The 15,863-nt window shown below is 37.1% G+C and overlaps 2 protein-coding genes across 4 annotated transcripts; both read right to left on the bottom strand.

Annotated features, from left to right (window-relative positions):
* Window positions 1–736: 736 nt before the first annotated feature.
* Window positions 737–9,252, bottom strand: LOC132041215 (uncharacterized). Its single transcript, XM_059432053.1, has 11 exons — window positions 9,070–9,252; window positions 5,698–5,857; window positions 5,148–5,243; window positions 4,599–4,675; window positions 3,313–3,456; window positions 3,058–3,125; window positions 2,890–2,971; window positions 2,331–2,414; window positions 2,156–2,236; window positions 1,571–1,690; window positions 737–1,178 (listed from the first exon to the last, which is right to left on the bottom strand). The coding sequence occupies exons 1-11, from the start codon at window positions 9,235–9,237 to the stop codon at window positions 1,002–1,004; spliced, it is 1,257 nt and encodes a 418-aa protein (XP_059288036.1). The 5' UTR covers window positions 9,238–9,252; the 3' UTR covers window positions 737–1,001.
* Window positions 9,253–9,292: 40 nt separating this feature from the next.
* On the bottom strand, window positions 9,293–15,141 carry LOC132041216 (RPM1-interacting protein 4-like). 3 transcript variants are annotated; one of them, XM_059432054.1, is made up of 4 exons: window positions 15,068–15,141; window positions 10,404–11,072; window positions 9,755–9,946; window positions 9,293–9,358 (listed from the first exon to the last, which is right to left on the bottom strand). In XM_059432054.1, exons 1-4 carry the CDS (start codon window positions 15,071–15,073, stop codon window positions 9,326–9,328), a joined length of 900 nt encoding a protein of 299 aa, XP_059288037.1. In that variant the 5' UTR covers window positions 15,074–15,141; the 3' UTR covers window positions 9,293–9,325. The 3 variants fall into 3 exon arrangements, with proteins under 3 accessions (XP_059288037.1, XP_059288038.1, XP_059288040.1); XM_059432055.1 differs by lacking the exon at window positions 15,068–15,141 and adding an exon at window positions 14,437–14,464; XM_059432057.1 differs by lacking the exon at window positions 15,068–15,141 and adding an exon at window positions 13,902–13,922.
* Window positions 15,142–15,863: the final 722 nt, after the last annotated feature.

The raw sequence follows: 15,863 nt of genomic DNA, 5'->3' as shown, positions 1-15,863 counted from the left end.
TTGGAGTTTATTTAGACATTAATCGAGATATTGGGAACATGTGTTATTGTACCATCTGATTGTTGTAGTTTATTTAGACATTAATGGGAATTAATATGTTGAATAAGTTAAGACTATGAATGTGCTCATTAACTTGTACAAGTTTGAATTGAAGAAAGTAGGAATTGAAAAGTTTGGACAATTTCTTGAAAAATTAGTTGGTGAATTAGTAAGTACGTTAAGAGAAATGTAAACATGAAACAATTAAAAAAGATTAAAAGTAAAAAAGTTGTGTATTTTCGAAGCGGTAGTATAGTTTGTTAACTATTCTTCAAGTTTTTAAGTCATAATAGTAATTCATAAGGATGTTCTTTTCCTTTTAAGGAAAAATAAAAAGTCATTGATTAGCCTCCCATTGACTAAACAATCGAATTTTAACATTAAAACTAGTTACTACTACCACTTTGATATTGGAATTTATATTAAACATGAACAATTGAAATTAATTACCTCAAATTTGTTTGCCATAATTCGACCCGCCGAGAAGTTTAAAAATAAAACAAGACTTCTAAAACTTAAAATCTTAAACATGTAACATTTCTATGACGGTAAAATCTTCTCCTTAAGATATAAGTATATAAATGTGCCAATTCTTTAATAAACTGATAAAGAAATAGTGTCAAACAAAGTGAAACGGAGAAAGTTGTTCCTACTCTCCGTTACTCTTTTATAGCTTTAGTTCCAAAAACAAAGGAAATACATCTAACCATCAGCCTGATATTCATCATACATACTTTCCATTGTTATCTTAGTCATGCAAAAAAGGACATCAAGTTTCAAAATGATCATGATCCTTTAACTCGTAGATAAAAAAAAAATGGTTCAAAAAGGAACATCCATATATCAACCTTAGTAGCTTTTACAGTTTCAGTTTATATAATACTAAGGTACCTTCAATCAACAAGGGGTAAATGTTGGACAAAACATCCTTCACTATTGGCCTGAACTCATGTATTATAAGATTAAAGGACTCCAAAGAAGGGATTCTTAATTGCATTGTTCAACTCAGTTCCAGCAGTATTAAGCACTGCAATGTCCACCTTCTCTCTTGGCAGGTACAAGAATTCACCCCCTTCAATTTTCTCAAATCCACAGTGCTCAAGAAACTCAATGCCTCCTTGGAGCTTGCCAATTCTATCCTGTAAAGTCAAAAGAGGTGGGCGTGTTAGTTCTCTGAGTTTATGAATCTACTTGACAACTAGGGAAGAAAAAGAAATTGGGATTGGGATAGTCTAGGCACAAAGAATTGGAGGTGAGGTTCCTAAATCATCCTGCATGTTGGCTAGCAATAATAATCAATTAAGCAAATAATTAAGTACATAAACCTCAACCCCACCCCCTATTTTCAGAAATTGAATGAAGGTAACCAACTAATTAGGTTATAAAAGCAAGGATCAAAAGAGCTTTGCCTTATATAAAAAGAGCTGATGGAGTCAATTTATAAAATTAACTAAGATCGAGTGATGGAGTCAATTCAGAAGTAACTAAAGAACAAAATAGAGGCATAACTAATATCTTAATGACACTTCACCTGAAAAGCAGCATTACTAAGTCTAATCTTGCGAAATTTCTCCTCATTGGGATTTGTAGCGACATTCTTTGCATAAGTTAGCAGCGTGTTGAATGCTGTCTTGACTTTGGCCTCATCATCCTGAAGCGTAAGGGAAAAATGAACAAAAAATCAGCTCACCAACAATGAAGTTAGAATGACATCTCATTCATATCTAAAACCCACCAAAGGAATGTAGAATGTCAATCGTAGGCTACTCAGTTCCTAGGGAGTATTTGTTGATTAGTTTTCAAAAGAAAAAGCTTCCTAACGTAATACACTAAAGAAAGAAAGACAAGAAACATTCAATCTATCCTTGTATTTCAAAATTCATTATTTATGTCTAGATGAAAAATAATAATTTAACCTGAGTGGCTAATTATGACTCTGATGTCCTTTTGCTTTCTACTTTTTTGAGTTTGGGAACTAAGGGTGGAAGAACAAGTAAGTTTCACTTTGTTTTTAAATAAAGGTAACTAGCTGGTGCACCTTGAACCACCTCTCCGTTCCAAAGCCCAAACCTGGAAGAAAATAGTCTAGGTATCCAAAACACAACTGAATGATTACCTTGTGAGTCTGTTTAAGAGTTCGCAGGCACTCCCTCATCTTCTCTGCCTTTGTAGCTGGTCTGACAGGCAAAAATGAGCTCTACCAAGAAACACTCGAAAAAGTTTGAGTCGAACAAGATATGTCCAAATGGAACAAAACTACAAGCAGATTTGTTAAATAAATAAATAAACACCTTTTTTTCCTCCACAACAGGTGTAGAAGGTTTGGGGGGAGCAGGATCTTCTGCTGGCAAACCGAGCTTCCTTCTTCTTTCTGCCTGTGAAAGTAAACACAGTTGTTTCAGCATGACAGACGTAGCAGTACGTAATTATGTTGTGAGGATTGCACTTAAGTGATCCAGATCATGAGTTATAATTTGGTGCAGGAATTTAAAAATCATTTGAATTAGTGATATTGATGAACGTCGACCGCTGAAAGCAACTTTTTGTTTTGCATTATGTACGTGCATATTCTGGAAGTTTCGAGTCTAGTGCCTTCTAATATAATAGGAAAATGAATTATTTCTTATTATAGGTTTGTAAGTTGCTCAAACCATCTGACTGCAATTATCCATGTTCTAGGCTGCCCAGCAAAGAGTAGGTGGCAAGATAGATAGTACCAAATACTGTTTTTAAGTGAATCAAATATATTGACAAAGACGTGTTTTATACATTAATAAATTGACAAGTTCCATCAAGCAAGCTAGATATAGAAGGGCTGAATAAATTTCATGACAGGTTGGAGTTTCTGACCTTATCTTCTTCCAGCTTCTGACGAATTCTTTCCCTAGCTCGTGCTTCTTCCTCTTTTTCGGCTTTGCGCAATGCTATTATACTATACAGCAGAGTGAAAAAATTCAATTATATGAGCAGAAATCGCTGAGAGTGAAAACAGAAAGAGTAGCAAAGTTCAAGGCGTACCGTTTTCTTTCATTATCTTCCTCAATCCGTTTTGCTTCCAGCAGTTCCTTACCAATTCTAATTCTTTCCTGAAGCAGAAGGCAAAACGATTTTATTAACATATTCAACTATACTGATTACAAGTCAAGAAATAAAACACAGTTAACTAACAATGCAACCAATCAACCATCTCCGGTTTCAGAACATAACTCAACAATAATATTCAATTGACTTCCATGAATGCAAACTAACGTCACAATCTAAATCAAGAGTTACCTTTTCTCTCTCTCTTTCCCTTTGTCTCTCTTCCTCTTCTTTCTTTTTACGAGCACGCTCCTTCAACTCTTGTTGTTTCATCTTTATTTCCTCTGGAGTAAGAGAAGGCTTTGGAGCCTCAGCTTTCTTGGAACTGGCAGGTACCTAGATAAATTTTAATAATCATTGCATTATTGAAGCAGGAGAAGTTGGAAGATACTGGATAAAACATAAGGTCCATTACATATGCAAAAAAAAATAGAAAAAAAAAAGAAGAAAGTTAATGACTTTATTGACAAACTTAAGAGATTCTTCTGTAGAAATGCTTATAGGTTCCAGCAAAGATACAAAAAAACATTTCTTCCTGGACCACCAAGAAAAGCATTGGCCTTCTCACAATATAAGGCAAACTTTATCTGCACCCAAGAGTGTGCCTAATGGTCAATGAAGTGGGTTGAGTAGCCATGAGGTCTCAAGTTCAAATCCAAGTGGAGGCAAAAACACTACATGATTTCCTCCCATTTGTCCAAGCCTTGGTGAGCATAGTTACCTGGTACATGCATTGTTGGGAGGTAGCAAGAGGCCCGGGTACCATGGTTATCAATTAAAAATAAGGCACATTTAATTTACCAAAAAATCCTAGTGGCTATTTAGAAAGCTCGGAAACTTACTAGAGAAAGGGAATAAGAGATATTTTGGGGCTTAAGTGTTACCTTTTGGTGTAACTTCTGTGGTGTTTCCTTATAATCAGTAACATGCAAACTACTCTCTTAATTTTTCCTAGGCCTGGTTGAGCATGGATTGGACCATCTCCAACCATCCTTCTAGCTGTAACGTCCTAACTGGTGTCATGCCCTTATAATGCTAAGAACTAAGGGCTCGTTTGGTATGATGGATAGAGAAAAATAGTCCTGGGATAAAAATTAGTACCGCCTTATCCCACGTTTGGTTGGAAAAAAAAAAAACTCAGGATAACTAATCCCGGGATTAGAGTGTTTGTTTATCCCACCTTGAGGGTGGAATAACTAATCCCGGGGTAAGTTATCCCGGGATAAGTTGTTTCCAACCAAACAAGCCCTAAGGTCTCTTTTAACAGGTTCAACCATGCACACAACCACAAAATTGATATAACTGAGTCCAACTTCCTTTATTTTTATTTTTTTTGAAAACTGAGTACAACTTCCTGTTAATAGATCATAAATGCCAAATAAAAACATCTTTATGAATCTCATATGGAAACAGTAACCACAGCATAGAATTAGATAGTGAACTAAGCAATTAAGTGCAGGAATATGAAATTTCCATACCATTGGTGTTTCATCAATGTCTGGGTCACTTTCATGCTCTACAACCCAATTTACAGCAGCCTCCAAGCTGGCATTGCCTGTATCCAAAATTCACAAGCATGGACAATTAGATGCCTTAAAAGTTTTATAGATGAAACAAAGAAGAACCTCGCACAGACAACAAGGTGGTCAACAGTAAACATACAGAATAGGAAGATTGACATCATACTAGATTGGTCAAAGTAAAGAGGAAATGTTTGAAAAAGTTAGCTACTGGAGGGCATTCAACTCCCTCCCCCAACCCCCTTCTTGGGTATTAACAGGCTAAGCTTTCTCAGCTCAGTCCAGTACTACAAAATAGTAAGAGTAGTTGGGTTTGGATGAGAATGGACCGTTTGGGAGCTGTCTTGCTATTTGTATTCAAGAGTCTTGATTAAAAAAAAAGCATTACATCAGTCACCTGAATGCATCACACATGGATTTGTTTTTTGGATATGTGACTTTTTCTCGTCTCCCATAGATTTAGGGACAATCATAACAATGAAGATGCTCATCTACAAAAGTACTCACCAGAAAAGTGGAGTGCGCGGATAGCCCTAGCTTTGGGAAATTCCATTGTCTCGAGTTCCGATAGCAGGTTTTGGTCAACTTCAGGAACAACCATTTCTAGCAAGAAAAGGTATATTAGTACCGATATATCCACGCATACGCAATAAAAATAAAGAACCGCTCAAATATTTAAGCCTCATTTGACCAATTATTAGCTGCAATCTATGGGTTTCATAGTTCTTCCCTATTAGAGTTGGATGATAAGCACCTTATATTTGCAAATTCTAGATCTACATAAAGAGCTTGCTTGATGAATTAAAGCATTAAACAAATAAAAACACCCCTCCATCCCGACTTGTCTAGATGTTGTAATTACTCCCAAATGTTCATGGTACTCCTATCCCCGTTGGTTCTCAAAGTCCAAGGCATTTTCTCCCTCTAAACTAACTCATAAGATAAAGCTACTGATAAAAGAACCAATTAGCAAATCGTAAGTAATAAATGAATTTATCTAATAACTACTAAATTGTAATTTAAAAGACCAAAATCTGCAATCACAATGAACTACTACCTTCATGTCGGCCAGTACCACTGTCATCACCACCCTCTGCCATGTCTACGTCCTCATCGGCTTTTGCCTTTGGTACCTCCAAGCTGATTGGCTTCACTGCCTCTGCTGTCTTGTCTGTAAATTCTGTGTGGCCAGTTCTCTTGGTGTGCAAATCACTCTCCTTCATAAATCAAAAACATCCCAAATTCACAAAAAGCTGCATTGTCAAGCTACATCAACAGTTAAATCATCATTACAGCAGAACTAAACTATTCATATTCCAATCAGAAGTTTTTACAAAATTATCTCCACCCAAATTCACAATATAATATACTACACTAAGCCCTGGGTGGATCTAACCTTTTATTCTTTTCTTTTCTTTTCTTTTTTATAAATGTGAATTCCACTGTTTTCAGCTTCAAAACTTGGTGGATTAAGAATCTGCCCCTTTATCTTTCTCATTTAACTACCAGGCTTGATTCACTGATGTCGTATTACGGAAGACGTAGTGCTCAATTACAGGTTAAACCAAAGCAGGTTGCCTTGGCTCAGACCCTGTATGTGTTAAAAGTTTACTAAACAAATTACATATAATTAACAGGTTTCAAACTCAGTAAATCAAATGAGTTGTGATAAAATTCCAAACTCGAACCCATAATATTCAATTTGTGAATCCGCCTCTGGTACTACCCTTTATAATTGAATCAAAGCCCTGGGTGCCATGGGCGTATCCAATCCTACCATGGCTAACACTCACTACCTTTCTGAGAAACTGGTACTGAACTAACACTCACTACCTTTTGACCGGAACCATATACAAATATTTATTTGAGAAGTATATATATATACACACACACACACTGACACAACGGACTAATGTGCGGAGTGGTAATTCCAGGGGCGAATGTACAAGGTAAGATATGAGTTCGGTAGCACTGCTTTACTTGGCTTATCTAGTAGACTATTTTTAGCTTTCATCTAGTAGACTATTTTTAGCTTTCACGTGTCGAGAGGGATAAAACCTTTAACTTTAGCAAGTACTACTACTCCTATGTTTTCGGACAGTATTACCAATTGTATGATGTTCTCCAACACATTAGTTTTGGGGCAACCCCATATATGTGTTAAAAAAATATATTCACAAATATTAAATTTCAAACCCAATAACTCAAATCCTCATAAAGTTCAAATCTTGGACAGCCTGTGGGTACTTCACACCTACAACAACTCCTCAATCCTAAACTAGATAGGATCCAGCAATTGGGTATATAAATCATTAAAACCCTATAACTCAATCGTAGCTTCAGAGACATCCCGAACCCATAAAGTTCACATTTTGGATCCACCTCCAGGTACTTAACACCTACAACTACTACTCAATCTCAAACTAGATAAGGATCCAGCAATTGTCTATACAAATCATTAAAACCCGATTCGTACCTACAAATAATCAATAAAAGGGCAAAAGATTTACCGTTTTGGTCTTGGAGCACAAGGTCCCCAAAACCATTAGCTTTAGTTCAAACCCTGTACATGTGTTAAAAAAAACTATTTACATATATTAAATTTCAAACCCACTAACTTAAATCGTTCCTGAAACCCCTAAAGTTCAAATCTTGGACTACCCCCTCAATCTCAAACTAGATAGGATCCAGCAATTATCTGTACCAATCATTAAAATCCTATTCTTAGCTGCAGATTATCAATAAAAGTGGAACAAGAGGGCCAAAAAAAGTTATATTTCGACACCCAATAAGTCAAATCGTCAGCAGTTTCCGGAAACCCATAAAGTCCAAATCTTGGATTCACATCTAGGTACTTCATAGTTCATACATATAACAACTACTCCTCAATCTGAAACTAGATAGGATCCAGTAATTAGCTACAAAAGTTATTAAATCCCTATAACTCAAATGGTCAATGGTTTCAGTGACATCTCAAACCCATAAAGTTCAAATCTTGGGTCCCCACACCCAACCACCCACCACACACCCCACCACCCCCTTCAACCCCACCCAACACCACCCTACCCCACAGATAATCAATAAAAGGGGAATAAAAGGGCAATCAAAGTTACCACTCTCAATATCAAACAAAATAGGATCCATCAATTATCTACCAATCATTAAAACCCTATTCTTAGCTACAATTAATCAATAAAAAGAGGCAATTTTTACTGTTTTGGAGCGACAAGGCTTGCCACAAGCAGTGCAAAGGAGGCTAAGAACAGCTTCGGTTGATTCAGAGAAGTTAGTATGGGAAGTAACCTCAGCATGTTCTTGTACTTCACACCTACAACTACTCCTCAAATCTCAAACTAGACAAGGATCCACCAATTGACTGCACAAATCATTAAAACCCTTGTATGTGTGAAAAATCTACTTACAAATATTAAATTCCGAACCCATTAACTCAAATAATCAGTAGTTTCCAGAAACCCATAAAGTTCAAATCTTGAATCCTCCTTTGGCTACTGCACACCTACAACAACTACTCAATCTCAAGCTAGATAATGGATCCATCAATTGTCTATACAAATCATTAAAAACCCTGTAATAACTCAAATAATCAATGGCTTCAGTGACATCCCAAACCCATAAAGTTCAAATCTTGGACCCCCACACCCAACCACATCCACCACCCCCACCCCCAACCACCCACCACTCCCATACCCCACCACACCCCACATCCCTTTCTCCCCAACTCATCCCCACCACCTACCCCCCAACCCACCCCCACCCCCACCACACCCCACATCCCTTTCTCCCCAACTCACCCCCAACCACCCACCACTCCCCACATCCCTTTCTCCCCAACTCACCCCCACCACCTACCCCCCAACCCACCCCACCCCCACCACACCCCACATCCCTTTCTCCCCAACTCACCCCCACCGCCTACCCACCAACCCACCCCACCTTCACCCTCAACCCACGCACCCCACACCACCCTACCCCACATATAATCAACAAAAGGGCAATAAAAGTTACCACTACTCAATCTCAAACTAGGTATGATCCAACAATTATCTATACAAATCATTAAAACCCTATAACTCAAATAATCAATGGTTTCAGAAGCATCCCATACCCATAAAGTTCAAATCTTGGATCCCCACACCCCACCACCCCTACCACCCAACCACCCACCACACCCACACCCACACCCCACCACACCCCACACCCCTTTCACCCCACACCACCTACCTCCCCGAACCCACCCGCGTCCCCTACCCACCCCACACCACCCTACCCCACAGATAATCAACAAAAGGGCAATAAAAGTTACCACTACTCAATCTCAAACTAGATATGATCCAACAATTATCTACACAAATCATTAAAACCCAATTCTTAGCTACAATTAATCAATAAAAGGGGCAGTATCTTTTACCGTTTTGGAGCGACAAGGCTTGCCACAAGCAGTACAAACAAGGTTAAGAACAGCTTCAGTTGATTCAGAGAAATTAGTATGTGAAGTAACTTCAGCATGTTCTTGTGCTTCTTCTACAGATTTGAAAAGTGTTCCACAATCACCACACTGTAATGATACACCCGACATTATTACAACACTTATAATTCAATTCAACTTAATTAGATCTGTCTATGTATCTCAATTTTGCTTTTTTTCAATTCCATCGTCAGCTCTGTCAACTACGACCCCATGGAAAGCACAAACATCCCTGCGAAGAACAACAACGAGGAGAGGTAAGAAAACATTAATAAACAAATGAATAATACTTTACTACAATGATAGTAAGAGGTCATTCATTATCTTCTTGTTGGAACAATCTCCCAACGACAATCTTTTGGAATTTCACAGACAATTAGACTGCTTCCTACATCACACCCCCTCGGGGTGCTACCCTTCACTGGACCCTACGTGAACGCGGGATGCTATCGTGCACCGGGCTGCCCTTTTTATTAGAAAGAAAAAAGTGACCAGCAGCTTGGTCTGACGCAAATGAGTTACACACCATGAAAAGGAAAATGGTAAAAGCTGATGGCCTATGGAGAGGGAGGGGGGGGGTTTCGGGGGAAGGGGGTTACCATATTAGAAAACCAAATGAGTTGCATACCTTTCCACTGTCATTTCCATATCGCTTTTGACTGTTGGAGTAAGATGAATCATTAGACGAGGCAGGTACTTTTGCTGCACCAGTCTGCTTCTCCTCTCGCACTTTGTTAAATATTTGTGTGTAACCTTCTGCTGATGCTGGATCATTCTCATCCCAGTCACCAAATTTAGGAACAGCAGGGCTGTCATCAGGCTGGTAAATGCACTTCTATTATACTCTTCTCATGATTACAGAAAGCAATAGAAAAGTTTGGCTAGTAGGATAGTCTAATATGTCCCAGCAGCAACCCTTTTCACCATGATTTCTTACCCTTTTTTTTGGGATTTCCTTTCTTTTTTAGTTTGAAGTATGCTAACACATTCTTGCCACAGTCGGTGGAAAAGTACAATAGGAAAGTAGTGTAAAATTCTCAATCATGAAGGTCTGAAAATGTTCTCCCGTCAGAAGGCTTCTAAAGGAAAACTTTTTATTTGTTCTCAGTACTAGTTCTCTCGGACTAATTTACAGAAGAGAGCAGGGAAGTAACTTCATCCTTACCTTTACATCCTTGCGAGTTTTGGTAAGGGTCCTACTTATATTGCTGCACAAGCGTCTTAATTATCATACTGGTTATGAATGTAAATGGCAAGAAAATGACAAAAAGACGTACCGTGTCATCACCTTTCGTAACTGATCTCAAACGGGATCTTCCAGGTGTAGAGGGAGCCAGACCATGACTACCTTCAGATGAAGTCTTTCTTTCCCATGAGGGAGAGGAAACAACACCACCTTTGCCTCCAGCCCTTCCATGCGGATGCAGCGGGGAGTGCTCAATGCTGCGATCGGGTCCCACACTTTGCTGAGAGGCCCTCTTAGGTGTAGCACCACCACTTAAGCCACCATAGCGATGATGAGGTGATTCCATAGGAGTTCTTCTCCCCATGTTCTCATTGCGCAATGGGGAATCAGTAGGTTTCCTTAGGTAACCCTCTTCTCGACTTGGCCGACGTTCATGCCTCGGGATTTCAGGTCCCTTCATTGTTTCTGATTCTGACTTGCGGCCTCCAGATTTCTCACCATGTCGTTGTGGAGATGAGTAAGTTGGAGCTTTGTCAGTTGATTTCCGCATTTCTACATCATCTCTGCTGGCAAAATGTTCAGGCTTCTGTCGTACAGCGTCGCTTCCATTTTCACCTTTCACTTTTGCATCAAGATCTTGAGGATCATTTGGATTCATTTTACTTCCTTTCTTACCCTTAGCAGCATTCTCGAAAACAATAGAATATTGAACATCTTCATCGCTCTCCCAGTCGCCAAATTTTGGTACTTGTGAGTGCTTCTGCAAGAATACGCAACGACATTCATGTCGCAAACATAGCTTAGACAGAGCCCATGCTCCATTCAATTAGATATACAAGTAAAAAGAATGAAAACCTGAGAAAGTGTAACGCAAAAAAAATCTCAAGTAATTATGAAAAAGACTGCATCTCTTTCCCCTCTTAGGGAAAACTTGGCTTCTGTGAATCCCATTATGTGTGAACCTGATCTGATCTTATTTTAGAATTCACATGGACCAATTTTCTATTTTATTGTTTATGATAAGCTCCCCAAGGAAACCTCCAATATTGAAAATCTTCAAAACTATCACCTTCGACTGACTCACTACAACAAAGATATTACTACATGTTATCTTGGACAATGAAGTGCTTATTATCCAAGACTATCTATTGCATCATCCAGCTGTAACAAGTCAGATATCTTTTAACATATTTTTCCAACTGAACAAGAAACATAGGTAAATCAACCCTTTGTGGCCATCTCCTGCCAAGATCTAACAACAGACCTTACAAGCACCGTATTGGTAGATGACTGTACTTTATCCAAAAGTTGGAAAAAAAGTAATTTATCCAATAAACTAAACTAGAGATGATTACATGTGGGTAATCTGGTTTAGCAGGTTGAAGGGAACAAAATTTGTAGACAAAAGCTTATCTTCCAACATCTAACATTCACTCTTTAGAATAAAAATAAAAGAAGATTATAAAAATCAAATCAACTGAAGACCCAAGTGCACCATCTAGAGATGCACTAAACTACATGTAATATGAAGAGTATTGACATCAGAACACGGAGAAGAAGTAGAAAAATAATTTTAGACATCACTCCTAGAGAAAAGCAGACAAAGGTGCGAAAATGGATCTCAGGTCTAAATCAACCCCAAAAGTTAACTCATACGGTGAGGATTGTCTAAGATCTTGTAGGAGAAAACAGTACATACTTTCAACCAATATGGAACTCCAACCAGTGTTATCAAAAGCGAAAAGCGCAAAAAAGCTCTAAGGTCAGCTGGGGCTTTAAGCGCAAAGCGCAAATAAAGCGTGCGCTTTAATGAAAAAAAGCGCAATGGTACAATAATACAAATATATATATGTTTAGTCCAAGATTAATAATAATAAGCATGAATAACAAATATATGGACAAAGAAATTGTAAAAATATTACGATAAAGTGAATTATCAATCATCTAGCGTCACCTCATCAAGAGAGGCTCATTGGCAAGGAAAAGTATGTCTTAGAGCCTTGATGACGACACTGAAGCGCACATAAAGCGAGGCGAAGCGCTCAACATATTTTGAGCCTCGCTTTAGGGCTTAAGCGCGCTTAAAGCGCGCCTTTGATAACACTGACTCCAACTTGCACATCCAAAACTGGACATCTGGAGTGTAAATAACATATCATAGGGGTCCAACATTCGGTAACATAACAGTAGGAATGGGTCCGGCTCTGTAAGGGAAGAGAAGGAATGTACTGGCACTGTATAGTAGGAACATAGAGTTGAACGGTTAATTGGAGAGACAAAGCAGAAACAATCAAATAAAACGGACTGGGAAGTGATGTTTTGATTCAGTGATATGAAAGACTGCCAATTCTAACACCCTAACGCCTGCAACTTTCAGTATCACTTTAACTATCATTCTATCAATCAACTAACGAAAACTGGATAAGAGCTTGAGTAAAGTCAGTACTCGCACAACAAATAAATATGTGCTTCATTGTGCACTCTATTTCCATTTGCCAGAGAACTTAAGCAAAATAAGGAAGGCTAAGGTTTCTGGTGAAAACATAGCTCCAGCTAACAGATATCAGTTGAGTGGATAAGACTCACCCCCACTGTGTTTCTAAGATGCATGCTAAACTCTAGCTTAAGAATTCCAATAATTGCAGCACAGTGAAAAAGTTGACGGCTTTGCAGTCTTTATCATTCCTCTATCCATTATTACTCCCCACGTCCCAAATTATGTGGCACACTTTCCTTTTTAATCCGTCCCAAAAAGAATGATATCCTTTTATATGTAGTAATATTTAGTTTTAAACTCCCATTTTACCCCTAGTGCGATGATAGCCACATAAATATCTATGGCTTGCTTCAGACTACAAGTTTCAAAAGTCTTTCTTTCGTTCTTAAACTCCATGCTCAGACAAACACCACCACATAAATTGGGACTGAGGGAGTATTCAAGTTGGTTTCTTCCTCCAGCCCTCTATATTCTCTTTTAAAGGATTAGCAGATCTTTTCCTAGTCCCAAATACTAGCTCAAGTTCTCAACTATCTAGCTTCAAAAGTACTATTCATGAAAACCCAAAACTGAAATACCCTTCTACAACTACATTTCTTTAGCAAAAATCCAGCGATTACCCACTTCCAATTATCCAACAAAACATTAATCACACAAACCAACACTAACAGTTTCTTATTTGCAACTTGTAACATGTACAGTTACAACTTTAACATTCAGCTAAAACCCAAGCTTAAAACTAGTACTATATATTTGGGGAACCTCAAAAGCTGCTATTTTTATGTGCATTTCACTACAAAACCACAAATTGCAAACAAACACTGAATTATACCAACCCATTTATAAAATCAAGTTAATTTCAACACCAAGAATCAAATCAAAAGTTCAGTTTCAACATGAATAAGCTCAATCAAGATCATTCGTAGAAACCCATTAAGCTATTAAATCAAGATTATCCTCTTACTCCCCAAACTTCCACAAATTTTACAAACAACCCATTTAAGCATAACAAACATTCCACAGAATACATAACCATTTCAGCTCAAAAATTTATCACAATACCAGAGAAATAGATCAAGAACAAGAACTCACTGCCATTTTAAATGGGATCTCAAAAGCTGCTAACTTTTATGTGGATTTTACTAGAACTCCACAAAATGCAAATAAGCACTTAATTCTACCCACCCATTTATAAAATCAAAGTTAATTTTCAACACCAAGAATCAAAACAAGTTTCAGTTTCAACATGAATAAGCTCAATCAATCAACTCAGTCCCAAACTAACTGGTATTGACTAAATAAATCATCTGTATCTTTTCTTTTTTTTAATTTTTAATTTTGTTTTCATTACATAGGGGGTGAGGGAAGGGGCAATGTAGGGATTCGAACCCTCACCAACAAGGTGAAAGTTCAGGTAGCCAACCAACTGAGCTTCTAAGTCCGTAAAATCATCATCTTTATCCACTCTGCTATTAAACTATTAAATCAAAGATTAACCTTCAACCCTCAAAGCTTCCATAAACTTTACAAAGAACCCATTTAAGCATAACAAACATTCCACACAACATAGCACCATTTCAGCTAAAAAAAATTATCAAAATACAAGAGAAACAGATCAAGAACTCACTGCCATTTTAAAGGGTCTGTAGTTAACAGCAGCTCAGAGAAATTCAGCTGAGTTGTAAAGCAGTTTCAACATAAATAAGCTCAATCAAGATTATAAATAGAAACCCATTAAGTTATTAAATCAAGATTACTCTTCAACTCTCAAAGCCTCCCTTAAAATTTACAAAGAACCCATTTTTAATCATAACAAACATTACACATAATACATAACCATTTCAGCACAAAATTTCATCAAGAACTCACTGCCATTTTAAAGTGCCAGCTGAGATATAAAAGGGAAAGCTTTCAGTGTTGTTTCAAAGAGATTTTCTTATTCTTTTTAGCTCAATCAAGATTATAAATAGAAACACATTAAGCTATTAAATCTCAAGAACATTCAATTATTATTACTGTCTTGTTAATTTATTATCTTTCACTTCTAATAATATTATAGAGTAGTTTTTATGAATTCACTAGATTCATCAAGTGTACTAATCAAGATTATCCTTCAACTCCAAAAACTTACCACAAAATTATTAAAAAAAAAAAAAAAAAAAAAAACCCATTTAAGCATAACAAACATTCCACACAACATAACACCATTTCAGCTCAAAAATTTAATAAAATACAAGAAAAATAGATCAAGAACTTACTGCCATTTTAAAGAAAATTCAGCTGAGATGTAAGAGAAATCTTTCAGTGTTGTTTCCAAGATATTTTCTTTTTCTTATTTTTCTTTTTCTTGTTCAGTGAGAGAGAAAATGGGAGTTGGATGACTGGAGCCACCAGTGACACTTGACATCCCATGTACTCTTTTCTATTACTACAAAGGACCATTTTTTTCCAAGTTTGGTTAACTAATAAATAAGGATAACTTGTACTAAGTTGTAACAATAGATTAGTTTTTATTTTGTAAAATTATCAATTACTCCCTCTGTCTCAATTTAAATGTCTTAGTTGGTCTAGACACATAATTTAAGGAATAAAGAGAGATTTTTGAATCGTGTGATCTTAACTTAGAGGTGTGTATATAGTTCTTTAAATCTTGTAGTCTTAAACTTGTCGTGTAGAATATTGGAATTGAAAAACTTACCAAATATAGAAAGAGACACTCTTTTTAGAACAAATTAAAAAGAAAAGTAAGATACTTAAATTGAGACGGAGGGAATAATAATTTTCAAAGGCTCTTATAATTACCTAATATATGTCTATAACAACAGTAACAACAACAATAAGATATTCAGTGTGATCTCACAAGTAGGGTGCGAAAAAAAGTATACACGGACCTTATTCGGAAAAAGTGTACGGGGCGCTTGCCTTATTCTTACTACTTTTGGGGGGTAAAGAGGTGGTTTTTGATAGATTCTCGAGTCGAAAAGCGTTTTTTTTTTTCAAAATAAATTTTAAAAATACAAGAGTAAAAAGCTATGAAAGTATCGAAGAAATGTC

The sequence above is a fragment of the Lycium ferocissimum genome, chromosome 12 (assembly GCF_029784015.1).
Source record: "Lycium ferocissimum isolate CSIRO_LF1 chromosome 12, AGI_CSIRO_Lferr_CH_V1, whole genome shotgun sequence".
Lineage (NCBI taxonomy): Eukaryota > Viridiplantae > Streptophyta > Magnoliopsida > Solanales > Solanaceae > Lycium > Lycium ferocissimum.
The sequence above is the reverse complement of the archived record's forward strand: the minus strand, read 5'-3'. Positions and strand labels throughout refer to the sequence as shown.